Source organism: Verticillium nonalfalfae, assembly GCF_003724135.2.
Source record: "Verticillium nonalfalfae strain VnAa140/NRRL 66861 chromosome Unknown scaffold_18, whole genome shotgun sequence".
Taxonomy (NCBI): domain Eukaryota; kingdom Fungi; phylum Ascomycota; class Sordariomycetes; order Glomerellales; family Plectosphaerellaceae; genus Verticillium; species Verticillium nonalfalfae.
Genome location: NW_021167243.1, coordinates 147,627 through 161,854, shown reverse-complemented (window position 1 = coordinate 161,854; position 14,228 = coordinate 147,627). Strand labels below are relative to the sequence as shown.

The window sequence follows — 14,228 nt, the reverse complement described above, 5'->3', positions numbered from 1 at the left end:
GACATCATCCTCTCGCAATGAACGTGACGGACGAATTCATCCTCGAACACGCCCAGCGGTACCTGCGCCTCGTCGCTGCGTACAGGCCTCCTCCTGCTCCCGCCTCAACGGAGAGTGGCGAGACCAAGGACGATGCCGGCATTGTCATCGTGACGCGGCTGCGGCCCATGCTGGGCGACGAGCTGTCTTCGGGCATGGTGCCTGGCCTCTTCCCTCGCGAGCACACGACGGGCCATGTCGACCTTCACGAGCTGAGGCGGCCGGTCAGGGGATTGCCGGGTCTGAATGTTTGTTTGCCTTCACTGCAGTAGCCCACATGTCCGTGTCGCCTTTCTGACCGACCGCGCAGTCCTTCAACTACCGCGTCGACAAGTTCTACGGCGTTGACACGTCTTCCGAGGACATCTACCACGACCTGGTCCACCCCCTCGTGGCCTGGGCCTGGGGCGGCGGCGTCAGCACCGTCTTCGCCTACGGCCAGACGGGCTCCGGCAAGACGTACACCGTCAGCGCCCTCGAGCGCCTCGTCGCTGAGACGCTGACGGCGGGCACGCTGGAGGGCCGGCGCGAGATGCACGTCTCCATCGTTGAGCTCGCCGGCAACGCCGCCGCCGACCTCCTCAACGCCCGCAAGCCCGTCTCCGTCCTCGAGGACTCGTTCGGCGCGACCCACCTCGCCGGCGCCGCCGAGCACCCCGTCACCGACCTCGCCGCGCTCCTCGCCCACGTCGACGCCGCCGCCCGCTTTCGCCGCACCGCCTCCACCACCAAGAACGACGCGTCGTCGCGCTCCCACGCCATCTGCCGCCTGCGCCTCGCCAACCCGGCCCTACCCGACGCCGACGATGGCCTGCTCTACCTCGTCGACCTCGCCGGCTCCGAGGCCGCCCGTGACGTCGCCACCCACGGCGCCGACCGCATGCGCGAGACGCGCGAGATCAACGTCAGCCTGTCCGTCCTCAAGGACTGCATCCGCGGTCGCGCCGCCGCCGACCACGTCACTGCCGCCGCCGCCGCCGGCCAGAAAAAGACAAAGCCGCCCTACGTGCCCTTTCGCCAGAGCGCCCTGACCAAGGTCCTCAAGCACGTCTTTGACCCTGCCGCCTCGCGCGCCTGCCGCACCGTCGTCGTCGCCTGCGTCAACCCCTGCCTCGCCGACGTCGGCGCCAGCAAGAACACGCTGCGCTACGCCGAGATGCTGCGGGTCGTCGCGCCTGCAGCCCCGGCTGTGCCGTTTGATGCTGGCAAGCCGGCGACGTGGTCGAACGAGCAGCTTCGGGCGTGGGTCGGGAAGAATGTGAGTCCTTCTCTTGCTTTCTTGTCATTGTCGCCTCATCTCTCGTCCTCAGGTCCGAGCCCAGGTCCGAGCCAGGTCGGGAGATGCACGCCATGAATGCCAATAGGCGCTGCCCAGACCCGTACATCCACTGACAACACAGTCCGGCACACCGCCCGTCGTCCCGCAGCTCCTCGCCCCCTCCGAGTCGGGCGCGCAGCTCCTCCGCCTGCCCGTCCCCGAGTTCCTCACGCGCTGCCTCCGCAGCCCCGGCGTGACCGACGACCAGGCCCGCGCCTTCCAGGCCAAGTTCTGGCGCCTCCACGTCGACTCGCAGCGCGCCACGGCCGCACCCGTCGATACCAAGGCCGCCGCGGCCCCTGAAAAGATGGGCATGTCGAGCGCCGACCCGCGGCCCGACATGGCGGGCGTGCCGTTCGCCGAGCGCATACGCCCCGGCCTCGTCGTCGCGTTTGATCCCCCCGCCGACATGCCCATGCCGCTGCCGGGGCGCAACCTCGCCGTCGTGCTGGGCGCCGACGGCGGGCAGGCGCAGGGGCGGTACACCTGCGCCCGGGTGACGCCTGGATTCATGCCCAACGCGTTCGAGGTCAATTTGTGGCGGCAGGTTGTCGTGCCCGTCGAGCGCATGGTGGCCGAGGTGCTGCTCGAGTATGATGTTGCGACGCGGTATTACTATGAAACGCTGTAGGCGTGGGTGGCCTTTATGCGACGAGCAACGCATACGTGCCGCTGTGAAGTTGAGAGGGAAAGCAAATTGCGATGAAAAACCCGGTTGATGCCTGGCTCAGAGTTGCTATCGTCACTTTTTCTTAACAGCAGAGGTATAATAACTGAGAAATCACAAGTGCCTCCCCCCCCCCCTTTCCCCCTTTCCCAATCGAAATAAAGACATTGACGACTTGTCGAAACCGTTTTCGTTGCTTGAAACCCGAAACACCATGAACCCCGGGCCCCTGACCATGCCCTTGCCTGCCTTCCTTCTATGAGCCATGCCGGCACCAACGACGCCACGCCGCTGCCCCGCTTTCATAACGCGTTTTGCTCGTGATGCTTGTCTACTACATGTGGAAAACGAACTGCACGCACGCATGGCTGCTTGCTCAAGTCGCCTGCATGGAAGCGTGCATAAAGAAAAAAAAAAAAAAAGAGCCAAATCACTCGACCAGCTGCCTGCTCTTGGCCGCCACCCCTTGGCGCCCAGACTCGTCGATGCGGCGACCGTTGGTCAGCCGGCGCCGTTTCCGGCTGTTCGAGGACGTCTGTGCGTGCTCCTCGTCGTCGTCAGAGTCGCTGCCGCCTCCGCCGCTGCTGCTGCCACCGTCCCAGATCGACGCGATGAGCGCCTTGGCTCTGGCCTCGTACGCCAGTCCCGCCTCGTCACGCTGCTCGTCGCTGGGTCTGCGGGCACGGCCGCCGTCTTCGTCGTCGGCGGGCGCCGCGCGCTTGTTCGGGTTGCTGTTGCTACTGGTGTTGTTGCTGCTGCTGCTGCTGCTGCTGCTGCTGTTCTCGCTCGGCCGCTTCTGCGACCCGAGCATGTCGAGGTCGTTCTCGTCAAAGTCGCCAATGAGGTCTCGGCCCAGCGCTTTGCCGAGGCGCTCCTTGAGGCCGACGACGGGCCAGATGGGGACTTTTGTGTACTCGATCTTCATGCCGAGGTCGGTGAGCGTTGCCTCGCCCAGGGCGTTCTTGCCGGCGGGCGTCTTGGTTGGGGCGTGAAACCGCTCGAGGAAGGCGGCCGTGACGACGGCCGTGTAGACGATGAGCTCGTTGCCGTCGTCGTCGTTTGTCATGAGGTGGACCGTCACGTCGTGGAAGGCGGGGGCCGGCTGCGGCTTGGGCGCGTGGCGCCGGGCGTTGCGCGAGCGGCCAATGGCCGACGGCGCGTTGTGGTAGAAGCGCTTCTGGGCCATGGCGAGGAGGGTGCCGGCGAAGGCCGGGTCCTCGTCCGTGTTGCTCGGCATGAGGCGCTTCGAGCGCAGCCGGCAGAGGCTCTCGACGGGCGAGTTGCCCTTGTTCTTGGGGCCACGGAAGGCGCGGTACATGTTGGCGCGAGAGTCGTGGAGGAACTTTTTGCTGATGTACGCGAGCGTCGGTTCCCGCGCGGCTGCCGAAGACCGAGGCGGGACGACGGCGCTGGCGTTGAGACTGCCGGGTAATGATTCGGCAGGGCGTGTGGAGATGGTCTGGAACGACTCGCAGAGGGCATCTTGGGCGGGGCCGCATTCCCACATGAGCTGGACGCGACATGCGCTGGGGTACAGGAGGCCGGAGAAGTACATGTTCAGGTCGATCATGCCGCGGGGCGGGGCTGCAGTGAGTCTCGTCGACGGATAGAGTGTTTCGATGGCCTCGTATATGTGATCCATCTCGTAAGGGCCGTTGAGTTCGGGGTGCTGCAGCTGGGTGAGCTGCCTGCAGAGGCTCTCGGCGCGTGGTGACGCCTGGTAAAAGTCTTGCGTGGCCTTGATGTTTTGGCACCGGGGGAGCTCGACGTAGCAAATGTCGAGAAGACGCGAGTGCATGTCGGTCCAGAAGATGGGCTTCATGAAGAGCGTGGAGCCAGCCTCGTCCCACATGAGGTCGTAGAGAGAGTTGGCTTCTGGTCGGTAGATCCGTCTCGGGGTGAAACGTCGTTTGGAGACGGGCGCAACGGCCGCGACTGGCGATGGTGGGGTCGGTGTCGCTGACGACGGCGGGTTTGGTGTCGAGTCTGTCGCGCTCGACGGCGTGGCGGCAGCAGCGTCCGCAGTGGCCTCCATCTTGGTCGCGAACATGTCCGCGATGGAGCCCATTCGATCGAATAGTGTGTTTGTGTGGAAGAGCGTGCTGTGGGGCATTCGTCAATTTCTGCTACGTGTGGGAGAGAAGTAGCAGCAGCGGTGGCAGCAGCAGGGGGAGATGCTCACTCTATAACAAGCATCATCAAAGCTTTAGCTTTGACCAGGAGGCAAGGGTGCGGAGGAGTCACTTGGCCGTCGCGGTCTGTGGGGGAACCCGGTGGCACGTCGTAAAGGGCGGAAAAAGATGGATGAAAGAAAATTCAACCTCGAGTCAGTGGCGCGACGAGGGTTTCAGGAAAGCTTTGTGCCAAATCAATGGTCGTGATCGCGGGAATACGCGACCGCTTTTGTCGCGACAGAAGAGCTGATGGCGATGAATGTCGATAGATGCCTTGCCTGCAGTGGGCAAGGAAAAAGGAACGTGTGTACCTGGCGCGCACCCCTGACCTTGTTCAAGACGGACGGAAGGGCGCGACGAGGATCCCCGCGGCAAATTCGCCCCTCAGATCGAGGCGCGTTGGGCGAGCGAGATCAGGTGACCAGGCTAGGCATCCGTCAAATCGAGATCCACCTTTGTCTACCAATGGAGGTCCAAGTGGCGAAGCGAGGGGCGCAGACTCACGAGGCACAAGGCACAAGGCACGTGCTTTGGAGGGGTTGCTTGGCTCATTCATCCGGAGTTGATCCGGCCGGCCTGGCTCCAGCCTCCTGCCCCACCCTTCCAGGTGTCCATCCAGATGCAGCCTGGCCCGGCTTGCCTGGCTGATACTGCCACAACGTCAGTCGTCGCGGAGCCCCACCATCACCACGACAGCTTCACCTCGCCCACGACGCCATCTTCCGCGGGCTCATCCTCACATAGATCGATATCCCGCTGGTCGCAGACCGTAGACCTCGCCAAGATGCCGGTATGTCATGTGCATGCTGTCTCGGCTTCAATTGCTACAACCCAGAGCTCCCGTTCCTCCACCACTCCCGCTCGCTTCATGTCGCCATGACGCAAGCTAACCTACCTTCCTCCACGCTAGGCCTACAACTCCATCTTCAACGAGGACCCCAACGTCCCTCGTCTGATAGGCAACTTTCCCCTGCTGCCCCTGCGCACCAAGACCCGCGGTCCTGCCTACGTCCTGCCGGCGCCCTCCCCGCCGCTTCCCGCCAACGAGTCCCCCGATCCTGACTCGGAGAGCTACGACATTCTCGACGAGGTCCTCGCCCTCTTCCGCGCCAACACCTTTTTCCGCAACTTTGAGATCCAGGGTCCCGCCGACCGCCTCCTCGTCTACGGCATCTGGTTCGTCTCCGACTGCCTCACCAAGATCAAGCCTCAGCATGGCCCCCGCGAAGCCGCCAAAGAGGTCCAGAACCTGGCGCTCGACACCAACTTTGCCATTCCCGGCGACCCAGGCTGGCCCCTGAACCAGGTGCGTTTCCGTTCCTCTTGCTTCCCGCCGTCCCGATGCACCCTCTGGTGGACGGACCCTTGCTGACGATGGGGATGTAGATGTACGAGCCCCCCCGCGACAGGCAGGAGGCCGAGCTGCTGCGCCAGTACATCGCTCAGGTCCGCCAGGAGATTGCGCCGCGGTTACTCGCGCGCGTGTTTGAGGAGGGCGGCGACGGCAAGCCGAGCAAGTGGTGGCTCAGCTTCACCAAGAGGAAGTTCATGGGCAAGGCGTTGTAAGGAACGTCATGACGGATGTATCACGTAGATGCCGGGTTCGTTTATGAAGAAGAGGGCGAAAGAAAGTAGGGAAGCGAATGCTTTCACCAACCACCAAAAATAAAAATAAGAACAAGCTTGTCGGGGGGCGCCCCCAGCTTGGTTTTCCCAGCTCTTGTTTTCTTCCATTTTATGGGTATCTAGTCTATGGTGACGATCTTGCCACCGCGCCCCTTCGGCTCCCCTTTCCGATCCTCCGTCGGGTCCTCTACGCAGCTTGAAGTACCCTCCAGCTATGCCTCGACCTTGCGCCGCTTGGTCTTGCCGCGTGCTTCGATCTTGCCCTCCGCGGGCACGGCCTTGGACCCCGTGAACAGGAAACCCTCGGCGCCGCCGCGTCCCATCATCAACGGGTGCGTCCTCCCCGGGAGCACCTGCCAGCGTTTCGCCCGGCTCGTCTGCACGTTGGGCCCGATGAGCAGCGACGGGTTGACGGGAAAGTCGTCCGACCCGGGCCAGTTCTCCAGGTCCGGCAGCGGCACGCCACTGTCGTCTGTCGGCGGGTTGCTGGACCACGCGGCGCGACGGGCCTTGCTGAAGCAGTCGGCCAGCTGGGTGAGGGGCTCGATGGTGGGCGAGTAGATGGAGATGGGGGCGCCGCCGGCGAGGAGCGGCAGGGCGGCGCGGACGACAGAGATGGGGTCCATGGTCGACGCGACAACGAGCCCGGAGAAGCCGCCGGCCCGTGCTTGGTCGACAATGAAGCGCGTGCGGGCCCATCGGCGGCGCTTGCGGTGGTAGTTGCCGCGGCGGCTCGCCTTGAAGCCGCTCAGCGTTTCTTCCGCTATGTCGTCCGTGAAGCTCGCGTACGTCGTGTCCGACTCGGGCTCGATCAGCTGGAGCCAGGAGAGGGGGAACAGGCGGTTGAACAGGGGGTGGGAGGACGTTGTTGGCGTGGGGTTGGCCATGTCGCAGTTCCAGTACTTGAGGAGCGCGAGGTTCGGCTGGTTGGCTGAGTGGAGCAGGGTGATGGTGTTGGAGGAGGCGAGGTCAATCTCAAAGTCGTCGCGGTATGTTCTCGTCGGGTACGATGTCCCGTTGGCAGGGGCAGTCGCCGGGTTTGGGGACGCGTCGTCGGCTGGCGTGCCCACCGCTGGTGTGTCAGCTGGCGTGAGTTCGGCCGGTGTAGCGTCGGCCGCGCCGCTCGGAGGCGCATCTTGGGTTGTCGTCGCACGGATGGGCAGGCCGTTTCCGACACTGTGCTGGGAGAGATCTTGGTGAAGTATGCCCATCCTTTCGGCTACGGACGCCACCACCAGACCTCCCGTGTCGTCTACGACCAACCAGCGGCCGCCCAGCTGTGACGCCTCAACCACAGGCTTGCCGTTGTTCGCGACAACCTTGGGTGTGCCCTCAATCTCCTCTCCGCCATAGTGGACATGGCCCCAGCATCCGAGCAGCGCCAAGGCCTCGTGCCTCATTTCCATGATTTTGCTCGGTTCCTTTTCTTCGAGGACGAATTGGCCCAGTGTCGAAGCATAGAGAGGCTGGACCGAGAACCTCCTCAGATACTTCTTGTTCTTGAGAATCTTGTATTTTGCCAGAGAAAAGGTCGTCTTCTCATCGAGGCTCGTGTGCGACAGCAAGAGCTTCGCAATTATGTCTCGTCCGCCGTCCGTGTCGCGCTTCTTCAGCGTCTCGATCTCCTGCTGCGTCAGGAGCTGCCGCGCCTCGGCCTCGATCTTGTCGCGACCCTCGCGGGCGATGACGGTGCCGCTGGCCTTGTCGACGAGGGTGAAGTCGGCGCCGTCTTCGACGGCGACCACGTTGGCCGACGTAACGGCACTGGCGTCATTGTCGGCGTCGGCGTCGACGTCGGCGTCGGCTTCCGCCGACTCATCGGGCACTGCCTTTTCGCCGTTCTCTTCGGCAATGACATCTGCGTGAAGCTCGGAGGCCGGTACGACGCGCAACCTGTTAAAGTTCTCGTCGTCGCGTCTGTCTTGGACTTCGTATGTGAGGTGATATGGCCGCTCAATGATGAGGTTGCTCGGAAAGGAGCCGTATTTGCCGAGCGAAATGGTGCTGTCCAGACCCGGGTTAGCCAACTACTACAATGTGCCATTGGCAGCGGGCGAACGAACGTATTGGGGATGACTTGGATGATCCGGATGCTCTCGTTGGGGAGCTTCACGGCCACCCATTCATTGGGCTGCACAACGGTATGCATTGTCGTCGGGACGCCTGTGTAGGGGGTCGAGTCGTCGCAAGGCGATGCGCTGCGATACGATGCGATGCTAGGGTGGAAAGAAAAAAAGATTCAAGGTCGAGCACTGGCGTTCTGGAAACCGACGCTTTGGCCAATCAGAGGGTGCTTGGATGCTTGTAGGAGGTGCCCCGCGCGGGGCAGTCAAGGCCCCCCGAGCTCCCTGCCTGAAGACTGCCAAACGCGCGGTGTCACGGCGATCAAGCCCAAGCTTCAGGTAGCCAGGGTCATTTTCGACTCAATTTATTGCTGGCAATCTGGCTGCTAGTTCAGTGTTGCGTACGCTGTCGAATTATTCTTGTGACTTGTCTCGAAATTGACTGATTCCTACAGTCAATACTTTCTCATTGACCCATCGCCCAAGAGCGCATCCTTGAAGAGATTGGAATCTCACGAGATCTGTCCCCGCGTTGCTTCTGAGAGGGTATTCAGGGATACCTTGAGCATCTTGACAACCGATTGCATGGGCTGTATTGTGAAACTCAAACTTCACGGCACACCCTTCAAAAATTTGTAGTCATTCGAAGCTCACCTGGCGACCAAACTCAATTAGCAAATCGTGCATAACTGAATCGGGACCCCTCCACTCTCTCAAAATCATGACCTGACCAAGATGAACAAACCGACGCGACCAGTGGCAAAGTGCCAAAAATGACATGCCTTCGGCCAGGCCAAGCAAGCCCCCATCGAAGAGTCAAGCGCCATATCCCAAAGCAGCAGCAAGATAAAACCTTGGCACAAACACATCCCAAAAAGAAGGAGAGACACCGCGGAACTGTTCTCCTGGCGCCTGTGCCTGGGCCGAGCTTGGGTGATCGGAAGCTGGGATCCGGACGTGGCGTCGCAACGGCATGGACGTCGACTGGTCGTCAAGCGCCATGGCTGATGCCTTACCCTGGAAATGGCACCCTGCAGTTCCCAAAGTCCCTTTACCTCTCTCTCCCTCCCTCCCTCCCTCGCTCGTTAATCGCCAGGGGAAAATAAAAAGTCACGCCCAAAGTGGATGCACGAACAAACAGCGAGGCATGTGTGCTGTTGAGACGTTGTCTCATGTGGCCCGTCGATTGCGGCGCAACGCTAAATAAAATACGTGTCATCCTGCCGCCTTCTCCCGTTTTTGGCGAGCATTCTGCAGGGACCACAATGGCCGGGCTTGACTGGGCGAAAAAGCTTGAACGCGTTCGCGGGAGTCTGGCAGCGGCCTACCCGATCTCGAGTGTACGCCTCTGTGCTGAGAATGGAGAGCCTACCAGGTCTGGACTTGGACGTGCTTTGAGGCACGGACGGGGAGATGGTCGGGAGATGGGGTTCAAGCCGACGGCACATTCATCATCATGACGCCCCCTTGGCGACGAAAAGCACCTCGTAAGATGGTGGCCGGACCTTGAGGTGTTTTGAGGAAAAGGATTGCAAATACGAGGTTTGCTCGCACAGTGTAATTTCCCGATTCTGTGGTGCATCCGAAGATCACGGTTACAGCAATGTCACAGTGCGGGCGCCGTCTGCAGTGAACCGTGCCACAAGGGGCGCTGTCGATTGGCTCTTGACACCATAAGGCAAGGCGAGGTACCTACTCGTAGCTTACCGCACGACCAGCGTCCTGCGTGCCCCCCCCCCCACTTAAACCGCCTCGGCGAGGTTCCGGGGCTGGTTACATGGCCTCTGTGTTGGAAGCATGGACCCCCAGCACAGAAGGGATTGAGGCACCTTGCAAGCGGATATTGCAAATTGCTCTTCAGCCCAGCTAGGCGCTTGCTGTAGTGAAATCCACAGATATGGGAGAGATGCCCAGGCGCTAGACGTACGATGGCTTGGGAGTGCTTGGGTAGAGCTCATCGACAGAGGCACGTAGTCCCGCAGGCAACGTGTGCAGATCCATGCCAGTCAATTGTGAGCATGTGCAACGGCCGAGTTGTCCTTTCGTTCTTCTCGCCCAACTTGCCTCCTGAGGTGCCTACCCATGGCACCTACTTTGCCTCATGTAGGTAATGTGCCTACCTACCTTACCTAGGTGTCTACCAGGGTTGAAAAAAAAACCCATAAATAAGCCCAGAGATCAGCTGTGCGCCAGGCATCTTCAGCGGGGCGCGGCGGCGCTGTACAGTACCATGGATGCACCTAGCGGGCCTGGGTGCAAGCTTCAAAGGTTGCGACGGGGCGGGCTGATTGCGGGTCGACCAGAAGGGAAGGAGCTAGTAGGCAATGGACCGAAACCAAGCTTTTCCCTCCACGCCTTCTTCCCTTCGCCGCCGGCCCCGTCGGGGAGGCACGGGTACGGAGGGGCAGGCGTGGCGTGGGTTGAGGCGTGGGTAGGCAGGCACTAAGCATGACACCAGTGGGAGGAGGTGCGAGGGAGGTTTCTCGATTGGGCGGACACGGAAAGGGTCTCGACTCGACCGTCCTCGATTCTTTCCTTCGAGTTCAAGCTGACAGCTTTCTGTCTTCCCCCTTTCCCTGGCTTGTCTTCGTCCTCTCCATTTCCTTCAACAAACCAAGCGTTGGCCTCACCCATCACAGCCTCGTTGTTCGCGTCTTCAGGCTCATCCTGCCGCGTGAGCTGCTACGCCACGCCGAAACGGAATCCCTCTTGTCCCTCCAACACACACACACACACGCGCGCACCACCTGTTACAACCTGTATCACCCACCCACCTGCCGGCGATCTTTGTCACCTTGGGCTTCGCGGCGCAATAGGCCAGGCAGACGGGCGCATGTCAAGTCACGTCGCACAGTATCGACCGGACAGTTCCTACAACTCCTTCCACACTTCCCTCCGCCACTCTCTTAACCTCAGGTAACCTACATTCCCGGTTTCCACCCTGCATCGAACTACAACCGAACCAGACGCCAGGCGATAAACCAGCGTCAGCACATCGCATCCACGAATCCAAGCTCCATCAGTAATGGGCTGGCTCGACGGACGACATGAAAGCTGCATGAAGCTTGGTGCCGTCAACATGTTATCTCGACGCGCTCTCATCGCCGTGTCCATCACTGTCTGCGCTCTCATCGTGCTCGCCTTGAGCTCCAGTCGCTTGGGCGAATGGACTGCCGCCGGCCTCAACTACAAGCACCTACCGCCGCATCACCCTGCGCCGGCAGGACATCCGGGCCACCCGCACAAGCCGCCGCCTGTGGGCGACAACGATCACGTCGCGCCCAGTGACGACGATGAGGCTCCTGATGTTATTGACACTCCCAACGTCCCCGACACCAAGGCGAAAGAGGACCCTCCCAAGGAGCCTGCAGCTAATGGACTCTTCTTCCGCCCCAAGGACCCGGTGTGCGACAGCTTCCCTGACACGAGCAACATACTTCTCGTCATGAAGACGGGCGCAACCGAGGCTTTCAACCGTGTGCCGACGCAGCTGATGACCATGCTGAAGTGCGTACCAGAATATTTTATCTTTTCCGACCTCGCCGAGACGATCGGCGGCTACCAGATTCGCGACAGTCTTGATACCGTCCTTGCCGCGGCCATGGACGGCAACAAAGACTTTGACCTCTACCGCCGCCAACAGGCATGCGCCGTCGACCAGGAAAGCTGCAACAAACTAGCCGTGGACAAGAATGAAGGTTGGAACCTTGACAAGTACAAAAATGTTCACATCGCCGAGAAGACTTTTAACATGCGACCCAACTACGAATGGTACATCTTCGTTGACGCTGATACGTACGTCCTCTGGCCTACCCTTGTCCAGTGGCTGAAGCGCCTCGACCCTCGCAAGAAGCACTACCTGGGGAGCGTTACGATGCTCCATGGGTTCAGCTTCGGTCACGGCGGCTCAGGCTACATCATTTCGCACGCCGCGATGAAGGAGATGGTCGCCGACCATCCCGGTGTCGCAAACCAGTTCGATACGCAGATCCAGCAAGAGTGCTGTGGCGACTACATCTTTGCGCGCGCCCTCGACAACACCACCCAGACGCGCGTCAGAAACACCGTAAGTGGCCTTCTGTTCAGCAGCTTATCAGGTCGTCTCTAACATGTGCAGTGGCCTACGATCAACGGCGAGAAGCCTTTCACCCTCCCCTTCGGCCCCAACCACTGGTGTCACCCCATTGTCACCATGCATCACATGAACAGCGAAGAAATTTCCACCTTCTGGGAATACGAGTCGCGTCGCTATGCTGCCCAGGATATGCCATCCACGCCACCCGCTCTACGTATCAAAGACATTTACCACGAGTTCGTCAAGCCACGCCTACACGACTCCATAGACGACTGGCACAACCTCAGCGATGACCGATTTTACTTTGTCGAAACCCCCGGCGGCCGCCAGTTTGGCGATCACGAAAAGGGACGCGTCAAGACTGAAGAGTTGACGGAACTGGAGAAGCGCGCCCATCTATCTTTCGACGACTGTCGCGCCGCCTGCGAAGAAATCACGGGTTGCTTCCAATTCCATTTTGATGATGGACTGTGTGCTGTCAGCTGGAGCTTCAAGATGGGTCACCCAATAAAGAAGGACGACGAGGACAGGAAACGCATGCGCAGCGGGTGGAACATGAACCGCATCAACGCATTCATTGAGCAGGCAGGTGATTGTGGCGATGTCAAGTGGCCCGAAGTTTCTTGAGTAGTAGCATTGGCGTTTGAAGATTTGGCATGACATGACACACAGAGCGAAGAAGAGAGGAAATTCATGTGGCTTACGACGACGAAACACCTAGGTCGACCGTGTATGACATTTTTCGGGGCTGGAGAATTACGGCGTTACCGCGTGGGACGCGATGGATACAATGGCGCAAAAAAAGTAATGGGTACCTCTGCACGCGGGTAGACTGCGCAGCGTACTATCAAAATCAAGCACAACTTTTCCACAGTCCTAGCAAGTCATAACATCGTGAATTAGGCTTTTCTAAAGTGGAGATCCTCTACGTGTTCATCAGCTCGACACCGCTTCTCACAACACCCACGACGGCGCCAGTCTGAACCGCCTCGCCCGCACCACCGGCTACACGATGTTCAATGTTGGCCAGTCCGTCGAGCCACGAAATCATAACCTCGGGCTTAACTTCCAACTTGTAAATCTCCTCCGACAGCGACGTGATGATGTCTGCGAGCGCCAGGCCCCTCGCCACCTTGAGCGAGTTGATGGTTGACAGGCACGACGTGACGTCGGCCGTGCTCAGCAGGGCCTGCAGGATCTCCTGGACAGCGTCGGGCGGCGGCGCGGCGATGCACTGGTAGATGGTCTCGGTGGTGATGAGGTCGCGGACAATCTGGGCGTCGGGGACCTTGGGCTCGCCGGGCCCGCGCAGCGGCGTGCTCGAGGCGTGGCAGGCCTGCAGGACGTTGAGGGCGCGGCGCATGTCGCCCTTGGCGAGGCGGACGAGGGCGTCGGTGGCGTCGGGCCGGATGCGGACGCCCTCCTCGTCGACGACGCGGTCGACGAGGACGCGAATGTCGGCCTCCTTGAGGGGCGAGAAGCGGAAGCGCGTGCAGCGCGACAGCAGCGCCGGCGAGAGCTTGTGCGCGTAGTTGGCGATGATGCAGAAGCGCGTGTTGGCCGTGTACTTCTCCATGATGCGCCGCAGCGCCATCTGCGCCGTGTTCGTCATGGCGTCGGCCTCGTCGAGCACGATGAGCTTGTAGCCCGCCGCCCCCGAGCTGCTGCCGCTGCCGCTCCGCGCCGACGTGAAGATTTGCTTTGTCGACGCGAACGTCTTGATCTGCTCGCGCACCACGTCGATGCCGCGGTCGTCGGAAGCGTTGAGCTCCAGCACCATCTGCCGCACGTTCTCGGGGCCGTAGATGCGCCGCGCCAGCGCCAGGATCGTCGACGTCTTGCCCGTGCCGGGGGGGCCGTAGAGGAGGAGGTGCGGCAGACGGTTCTTGTCGACGAATTTGTTGATCGTCGCGAGGATGTCGTGGTGGCCTGAGACGTCGGCAAGCGTGGCGGGCCGGTACTTTTCGACCCTGTCATTATATCAATGGGTGTTCTGGCAAGGCCTATTGGGCACGATGGCGCCAGAGGGCTTACCATGGCAGGCTGTCTTCCGCCTCGACTGGTAGGTTGGCGGCGCTGCGCTTGCCCTTGGTTGCTTCGGAAGAGAATGTGATGTCCTTGGAGACGGGGACATCAACGTCCATCTCATCTTCAAAGTCCGACATGGCTGCAGTTGCGTACGGTTCCGCGTGGTGTAGTACAAAGGGGTACGGTCTTGGCTGTGGTCGGACGACGCTGAACTTGATCGTACTTGGGAAGACGCGTT

General features: G+C 60.9%; 6 protein-coding genes across 6 annotated transcripts; 3 read left to right on the top strand and 3 right to left on the bottom strand.

Moving 5' to 3' along the window:
• Positions 1-17: 17 nt before the first annotated feature.
• On the top strand, positions 18-1,988 carry D7B24_003011 (uncharacterized protein; the record flags this gene model as incomplete). Its single annotated transcript, XM_028637205.1, has 3 exons — positions 18-287; positions 350-1,297; positions 1,440-1,988. 3 exons carry the CDS (start codon positions 18-20, stop codon positions 1,986-1,988), a joined length of 1,767 nt encoding a protein of 588 aa, XP_028497413.1.
• A 466-nt stretch (positions 1,989-2,454) lies between these two features.
• D7B24_003010 (uncharacterized protein) lies at positions 2,455-4,092 on the bottom strand (the record flags this gene model as incomplete). The annotated part of the gene is made up of 1 exon (XM_028637204.1): positions 2,455-4,092. One exon carries the CDS (start codon positions 4,090-4,092, stop codon positions 2,455-2,457), a length of 1,638 nt encoding a protein of 545 aa, XP_028497412.1.
• Positions 4,093-4,982: 890 nt separating this feature from the next.
• Positions 4,983-5,764, top strand: ARC18 (subunit of the Arp2/3 complex; the record flags this gene model as incomplete). Its single annotated transcript, XM_028637203.1, has 3 exons — positions 4,983-4,988; positions 5,109-5,504; positions 5,585-5,764. The coding sequence occupies 3 exons, from the start codon at positions 4,983-4,985 to the stop codon at positions 5,762-5,764; spliced, it is 582 nt and encodes a 193-aa protein (XP_028497411.1).
• A 272-nt stretch (positions 5,765-6,036) lies between these two features.
• On the bottom strand, positions 6,037-7,973 carry TRM6 (tRNA (adenine(58)-N(1))-methyltransferase non-catalytic subunit trm6; the record flags this gene model as incomplete). The annotated part of the gene is made up of 2 exons (XM_028637202.1): positions 6,037-7,828; positions 7,888-7,973. 2 exons carry the CDS (start codon positions 7,971-7,973, stop codon positions 6,037-6,039), a joined length of 1,878 nt encoding a protein of 625 aa, XP_028497410.1.
• A 2,939-nt stretch (positions 7,974-10,912) lies between these two features.
• On the top strand, positions 10,913-12,589 carry D7B24_003007 (uncharacterized protein; the record flags this gene model as incomplete). The annotated part of the gene is made up of 2 exons (XM_028637201.1): positions 10,913-11,953; positions 12,005-12,589. 2 exons carry the CDS (start codon positions 10,913-10,915, stop codon positions 12,587-12,589), a joined length of 1,626 nt encoding a protein of 541 aa, XP_028497409.1.
• A 298-nt stretch (positions 12,590-12,887) lies between these two features.
• Positions 12,888-14,127, bottom strand: RFC5_1 (Replication factor C (RF-C) subunit; the record flags this gene model as incomplete). Its single annotated transcript, XM_028637200.1, has 2 exons — positions 12,888-13,932; positions 13,997-14,127. 2 exons carry the CDS (start codon positions 14,125-14,127, stop codon positions 12,888-12,890), a joined length of 1,176 nt encoding a protein of 391 aa, XP_028497408.1.
• Between the last annotated feature and the right edge of the window lie 101 nt (positions 14,128-14,228).